The following is a 7,140-nucleotide window of genomic DNA, read 5'->3' on the forward strand; positions in this document are numbered from 1 at the left end:
TGGATCTAGCACTAGCACGCCGCATGCGCAACATCGGCGAGGGTTTGTGTTCGGAGGCAGCGGCGACAATGCTTCAACGGAGACAACGACATCAATCAACGAAGCGCTGGCAGAGACGGCGATCTCGAGCGGCGGCAGAGGCTGCTGCTGCTTTCACCACAGCAGAGGTTCTGTTCAAGTTTAGGGGGAAAAACTAGGAGCTGTCACTCATGAACACGATGGATTGATGGCTGAATATCTTCTATGTAATCCCATGATTCTTCCAAAACATTACTAGTTTTGCTTTGGACGCAGATTTGAAACAGTCAGGTGGTGATGAACTCTTAAATCTCATGTGAATAAGAAGAGCAGAAATTCGGACTAAAACAACAAATTTCTCCGAAGAAAAAAGTGGTAAATAGTTAAATGCCCCCCAATTTGCCACTTTTACGGCCGCGCGCGGTCAGTCGCTAATCAACTCTTCCCCTAATTTATGAGATATTGAATTATATGTAAAATAATTTATGAGATACTGAACTATATACAATATAGTTAATTGACAAATTTAAAAATGACAAATAGTTAAATGCCCCCTAATTTGCCCCCACCCGCACACGGCCGGTGAGCGTGAGTAGCAGTAGCCCAAAAAAACACAAGCAAGGGAAAAGGACACGAGGCCGAGGGAGGGAGTTTGGCAGTTGCTCGCTCGCCAAACTGCCAGATCCGGATCCCGCACCAGATGCGCCCGACGGCGATGCTCCGATGGCCCGCCGCCGCGGCGGCGCTCGCGCTCGTCTTCCTCCTCCTCATCGCCGCCGCGCCCCCCGCCGCGGCCTTCTACCTCCCCGGCGTCGCGCCCAACGACTTCCAGAAGGTCCGTTCCTCCTCCCCCTCCTCCTCCTGGTAATGGCTCCCGCTCCTGCGCTTGCTGGATCTCGGCGATCCCCTGGTGCAGATCCGGCTCCTTGAGTCCTCGTGCTCTAGCCTTTTCGGGGTTGTCCGTACGCGCCAAATCGTTTTGGCTTTTTTTTTTTCTTTTTTTGAAAACCGAAGCCAGCAAAGCTGGTGTTATAATTTTGGCGTGATCGTCGTCCTGTTCTTCCACACACACACACACACGTAGGGGATGCTGTTTCGTACGCGTTTCTGTGGATGTTGGTGGGGTTTGGTTGATGAGTGATGAATCTGTGTGCCGCTTGTCGCCAATGTTGAGAATAAACTGTATATTTTCAGTGCTGTTTGATGTAGGGGTGTGGCTGATCAGTGCTAAAGGCGTACCGACATTTGGTTAGGGATGCCTCTGTCATGTGGTTCTAGTTGCATGCCTCTGGAATTCTGGATGGACATTAGCATCCTTAGATTAGATCCATTGTTTCGCAAGCCTCAGTGCTGAGGCAGAACATGTTTCTAACCGAAAGCGAAGCAAAGCAGTTTATCTCTTTGAGTGGAAAAAACTTCTGCAATGATCCTAGCATATGCATTTCGTATTATCCCTCTGAACATTTTCAGAACAAATTATATTGTTGACTATAGCTGTATTCTGTAATTTTTTCAAGCTTGCGCATTGAGTAAACACGCTCCAATTTTCAACATCTTCTCAGCCTCTCTATACCGTACCCTGTTTATCTTCTCTCGTCAATTGTTGCCAGTTGTGCGTGTATCCTCAATTTTGTCACTTACGAATGGCATGCATGTCCTTGCAACACCTGCTTAATCACCCTTTTACCCTTAATTTTTTTTGCTCTCTATCGTTCAGTCATTAGTTTTAAGAATGACTGTGCTACTAGGCATTTTCTAGGTTATTACATGTTTATTCTGTTCTGCTACGTAGAGAAGAAAACATCATGAAGGTGACTGAAAGAAAATATTTTTGAGTCTGTGAAGAAAAAAAATATCTAGTAATCTTAAAAAACATACATTTACATTTACCTGCCGTACTGACAATATCTTAAAAATATCTAGTCATATGTTTTGGATGTGCTCTAATGGACATATATACTACAATGCCTGCAGAAAGATCCACTTCAAGTGAAGGTGAACAAGCTGTCATCCACAAAGACACAACTCCCCTATTCATATTACTCCCTTCCTTTCTGCAAGCCAGATACGATAGTTGACAGTGCAGAAAATCTTGGAGAAGTTCTACGTGGTGATCGCATTGAGAATTCTCCTTATGTGGTCAGTACTGGTCTCTGGTTTACAGATTATCTGAGCGCACTCGCATGTTAATGTACCTAATTATCTTCTATTTTACTTCTTTGGACTATAGTTTGAGATGAGAGAGCCCAAGATGTGTCAGATCGTCTGCAAAGCAACCATTAGCGATAAACAAGCAAAGGAGCTAAAGGAAAAGATAGAGGATGAGTACCGGGTGAACATGTATGCCTGTATGGATTGTTTAGTTTGATTGAAATTTATTTTATATGATGGGTTCTGGAGTAACATGGTTAAATTACCTTACAGGATTCTTGACAACCTCCCGCTAGTTGTGCCTATTACAAGGCCAGATAGGGATGATGTTGTTTTTCAGGGTGGATATCATGTTGGTGTTAAGGGCCAATATGCTGGTGTAAGTCTCTGTGCTCAGCTTACCTTTTCTTTTGTTTGGAAGATTAGTAATGATCTTACAAAAATATATTTTGCAGAGCAAGGATGAGAAGTACTTTATCCATAACCACCTGATATTTTTAGTGAAGTATCACAAGGATGAAAATTCAGATCTCTCTAGAATTGTTGGGTTCGAGGTCAAACCATTTAGGTTCATTCCCTTAACCTTTTTATGTTTGTTTCGTACAACGTCTTTGACATATTGGGCAAATTTATGTTTAATCCCTCATATGTGTTTACTAAATTCCCTGACTCAGTGTAAAACACCAATTCGAAGAGAAATGGAATGATGCAAATACTCGTTTGAGCACATGTCATCCCCATGCCAACAAAATAATAATAAACTCAGATACTCCTCAAGAGGTTGAAGCTGGAAAGGATATCATATTCACATATGATGTTGGCTTTGAGGTGATGATATTTTCATGGCATCTCTTCTTTCCTTTTGTACTATGACTCTTTTCCTTCACAGCTATGCTTCCAATGTTATCTTTATTTAAACAATATCTTTTGGTTTTCTTGGCTGGGTCTTGTAGGAAAGTGATATCAAGTGGGCTTCTCGCTGGGACACCTATCTGCTTATGACAGATGATCAAATTCACTGGTTCTCTATTGTGAACTCTCTCATGATCGTGCTTTTCTTATCTGGAATGGTGGCCATGATCATGCTCCGCACTCTATATAGAGATATCTCCAGGTACAATCAACTTGAGACTGAAGAAGAAGCCCAGGAGGAAACTGGTTGGAAGCTTGTTCATGGAGATGTGTTCCGCCCACCAACTAACTCTGACTTACTCTGTGTCTATGTTGGCACTGGTGTCCAGTTCTTTGGTATGCTGCTGGTTACCATGATGTTTGCTGTCTTGGGTTTCCTTTCTCCATCAAACCGTGGAGGATTGATGACTGCGATGCTGCTCATTTGGGTCTTGATGGGGCTGTTTGCTGGATATGCTTCTTCCCGACTCTATAAGATGTTTAAAGGATCAGAATGGAAGAGCATCACCTTGAAGACTGCTTTCCTGTTTCCGGGAATTGCTTTTGGTATTTTCTTCGTCTTGAATGCTCTTATATGGGGGGAGAAATCATCAGGTGCTGTCCCTTTCTCCACAATGTTTGCCTTGGTGCTTCTTTGGTTCGGTATCTCGGTTCCACTTGTCTTTGTTGGGAGCTATCTTGGTTTCAAGAAACCTGCCATTGAGGCTCCAGTGAAGACCAACAAAATCCCGAGACAGGTCCCAGAGCAGGCTTGGTACATGAACCCTGCCTTCACCATTCTTATTGGCGGGATTCTTCCATTCGGAGCAGTTTTCATTGAGCTATTTTTCATCCTCACTTCAATCTGGCTTCACCAGTTCTACTACATCTTCGGCTTCCTTTTCCTCGTGTTCATTATCCTCATCATCACTTGTGCGGAGATTGCAATCGTGCTGTGCTACTTCCAGCTCTGCAGTGAGGATTACATGTGGTGGTGGAGGTCCTATCTTACTTCAGGATCATCTGCCATCTATCTCTTCCTGTATGCTGGGTTCTACTTCTTCACCAAGCTGCAGATTACTAAACTGGTGTCAGGCATTCTGTTCTTCGGCTACATGCTTCTGGCCTCATTCTCTTTCTTCGTGCTCACTGGCACAATTGGTTTCTGTGCCTGCTTGTGGTTCACGAGATTGATTTACTCATCTGTGAAGATTGACTAGGCGCAGAGTTGCTATACATCCGGCTTCCAATAGTTCTGTATGATTATTGTGGAGAATTGTGAGACGAGGATCAGAATCCACTTTGTATTTTGCCGATTTTCAAGAAAATTTATATCGTAGTTCTTAGTTTATAAACCACTTATGTTCATTCACTATAAATGAGATGATACATCTTTGATATGAGGTTATATAAGGCTAATTACGATTGTTAATTTCATATGGCAGAGCATATTTCTCAATTCTTATGGACCACTGTATACATTCATTTTATTATATACGGTTACCGAATGCTACTGTTCTCTGATCATTTTTACCCTTGCATGATGCATCGTGATAATGTCATTGGTAAAATCAGTATCACCAGCAGCTGCAATATTTAGTAACAAGGATCAAACAGTTGGTTGCAATATGGCGATTGACGTGATTTACTTGGAGAATATCTGGAAGTGGATTGTAAGGGTAAGACCATGTCATTTTTATTTAACCGGAGGAATGGTAGTATTGGTGGAGGACTAGCGTGGTGTTTGGATCGAGGGACTTAACTTTAGTCTCTTTATTTAGACACTAATTTAGAGTATTAAATATAAACTACTTACAAAACTAATTCCATAAATGAAAGCTAATTTGTAAGACAAATTTTTTAAGCCTAATTAATCCATAATTAGAGAATATTTACTGTAGCACCACATAGGCTAATCATGGATTAACTAGGCTCAATAGATTCGTCTCGCGAATTAGTCCAAGATTATGGATGGGTTTTTATTAATAGTCTACATTTAATATTTATAATTAGTGTCCAAACATCCGATATGATAGGGACTTAAAAGTTTTACTCCCATCTAAACAGGGTCTTAGAGGATCCCTCCACCTAGTCTTGGGTGACCTCGACGGTGGTGGTGCTAAATGTGGGCATCACTCGAGATCCGTCGAAGGTAGCCACTCGAAAACGATGCAGCTATGCGGGGACCGCTGGTAATGGTGAACAGCTTCCCACCAATATGCTCTCGGTAGAGGCCACCAAGGTGGAGATCCTATACGTGTGCTGGGCGAGGAGAACTAGGTCTCGCATGAGTGCCGATGGTAGGGATGCTCTGGTGCGGAGGGCTCTGTGTGGAGAGGTTGTGGCATCAATGATGGGAGACTGGATGGGGGCTGCCATGCGTGGTCTTGCATGAATGTCCTATGTGAGCCCACCGTGTTATGGTTGTCTCTGCCCAAGCTTTGTCACCGTTGGTGGCCGTCACTGCCGTTGCCTAGGTCAATGTCGTCATGGGGTCGGGGGACAGAGAAAATGCAGGCGCCTTGGGTCCTAGATGTGTTCTGGAGGTTTTGGACCAGATTGACACACTGTAACAAATATCGAGATCTAGATGTACATTTCGAAATTACATGAACCTAGATGACATATAGAATGATAAATTTAGGAACCGCCCGTGTATTTTAATCTTCGTTGAATATTGCATGCATGCAATCGTAAATCGTAGCAATCCCTCGCGCCGCAACTTCCATTGGTGTACGAGAGATAATTCTACTCGCTGGTTCTCGAACCAGTAAATCGTAGCAATCCCTCGCACCGCAACTTCCATTGGTGTTCGAGAGATAATTATACTCGCTGGTTCTCGTGCCAGAAAATTGTAGCAACCTCTCGCACCACAACTTCCATTGGTGTTCGAGAGATAATTCTACTCACTGGTTCTCGAACCAATAAATCGTAGAAATTTCTCGCACCGCAACTTCCATTGGCGTTCGAGAGATAATTCTACTCGCTGGTTCTCGAACCAGTAAATCATAGCAATCTCTCGCGCCTTAACTTTAGATGGTCGAGGTACGACTACGACAATAGCGTAGCGGTCCTCATACCACGACTTCAGATGGTCGAGGTACGGCTACGACTGGTCTTCGACCAGCAGCGTAGTGGTCCTCGCACCACGACTTCAATCGGTCAAGAGATAAGGCTACTCCTGGTTTTCGGACCAGTAGGCCGTAGCGATCTCTCGTACCTCAACATCAATCAGCCGAGAGATGAAGCTACTCCTGGTTCTCGGACCAGTAGGCTTTAGCGATCTCTCGCACCTCTACTTCTAGTGGTCGAGTTAAGGCTACACCTGGTTTTCGACCAGCGGTGTAGCGATACTCCCACTAGCTTTTCTTCTCGTGGTCGAGTTAAGGCTACACCTGGTTCTCGACCAGCGGTGTAGCGATACTCCCACTAGCTTTACTTCTCGTGGTCGAGTTAAGGCTACACCTTGTTCTCCACTAGAGGTGTAGCAATTTCTCACACTACATCCACTTCTAGTGGTTGAGTTACGACTACTACATGGTCCTCGACCAGTGGTGTAGCGATTCTCCCACTACCTTTACTTCAAGTGGTCGAGTTGGGGCTACAACTCATTTTTGACCAGCAGTGTAGCGGTCCTCCCATTACCTCTACTCCAACAAAGTTGATATCAGGTACACAATATCGCCAAGTGTTTTACCCAGAGATCCCTTACCACGACGACACTTAGAGTTGAAACCAATCCTACTGTCCCTTTATGCCGCCCTGGCAAGGCCTCCGAGGAACCTAAGGGAACTTCGGCTGGGCACGCCTAGAGCGGATAAGGCCTTGTCAGGTAATGCAGAGATGAACGACCATGTAAGATCTGGTCATGTAAGAGTTCTCACCGTGCGTATTAACCAAGCCGTGTAATCGGAAATTGGGTTTTCCAACTTCACGACTGGGGGCTAGGGTAAGCGCTTTTTCAACCAAGGCAGGTCAAGGGTCCAAGAGCATTCTCCTCCGAGAACTTATCTCCGATGACAAGGCTGGGGGCTAGGGAGAGTGTATGACTCAACAAACTGACTGATTGAAGTCGATAAA

The 7,140-nt window shown here is 44.3% G+C and overlaps 1 protein-coding gene across 1 annotated transcript; it reads left to right on the forward strand.

Annotated features, from left to right (window-relative positions):
* Window positions 1-695: 695 nt before the first annotated feature.
* LOC4346277 (transmembrane 9 superfamily member 8) lies at window positions 696-4,497 on the forward strand. The gene is made up of 7 exons (XM_015795160.3): window positions 696-853; window positions 1,993-2,157; window positions 2,249-2,358; window positions 2,443-2,548; window positions 2,625-2,737; window positions 2,844-2,997; window positions 3,123-4,497. The coding sequence occupies exons 1-7, from the start codon at window positions 719-721 to the stop codon at window positions 4,278-4,280; spliced, it is 1,941 nt and encodes a 646-aa protein (XP_015650646.1). The 5' UTR covers window positions 696-718; the 3' UTR covers window positions 4,281-4,497.
* The last annotated feature ends 2,643 nt before the right edge of the window (window positions 4,498-7,140 follow it).

Source organism: Oryza sativa, chromosome 8 (genome assembly GCF_034140825.1).
Source record: "Oryza sativa Japonica Group chromosome 8, ASM3414082v1".
Taxonomy (NCBI): domain Eukaryota; kingdom Viridiplantae; phylum Streptophyta; class Magnoliopsida; order Poales; family Poaceae; genus Oryza; species Oryza sativa.

Bases quoted from the DNA above. Each gene is read 5' to 3' on its own strand.
- LOC4346277 (XM_015795160.3), top strand. From the start codon at position 719: ATGCGCCCGACGGCGATGCTCCGATGGCCCGCCGCCGCGGCGGCGCTC. The intron at 2,158-2,248 runs GTCAGTACTGGT...TTTGGACTATAG, and splicing joins TTGAGAATTCTCCTTATGTG to TTTGAGATGAGAGAGCCCAA. The intron at 2,549-2,624 runs GTAAGTCTCTGT...TATATTTTGCAG, and splicing joins TTAAGGGCCAATATGCTGGT to AGCAAGGATGAGAAGTACTT.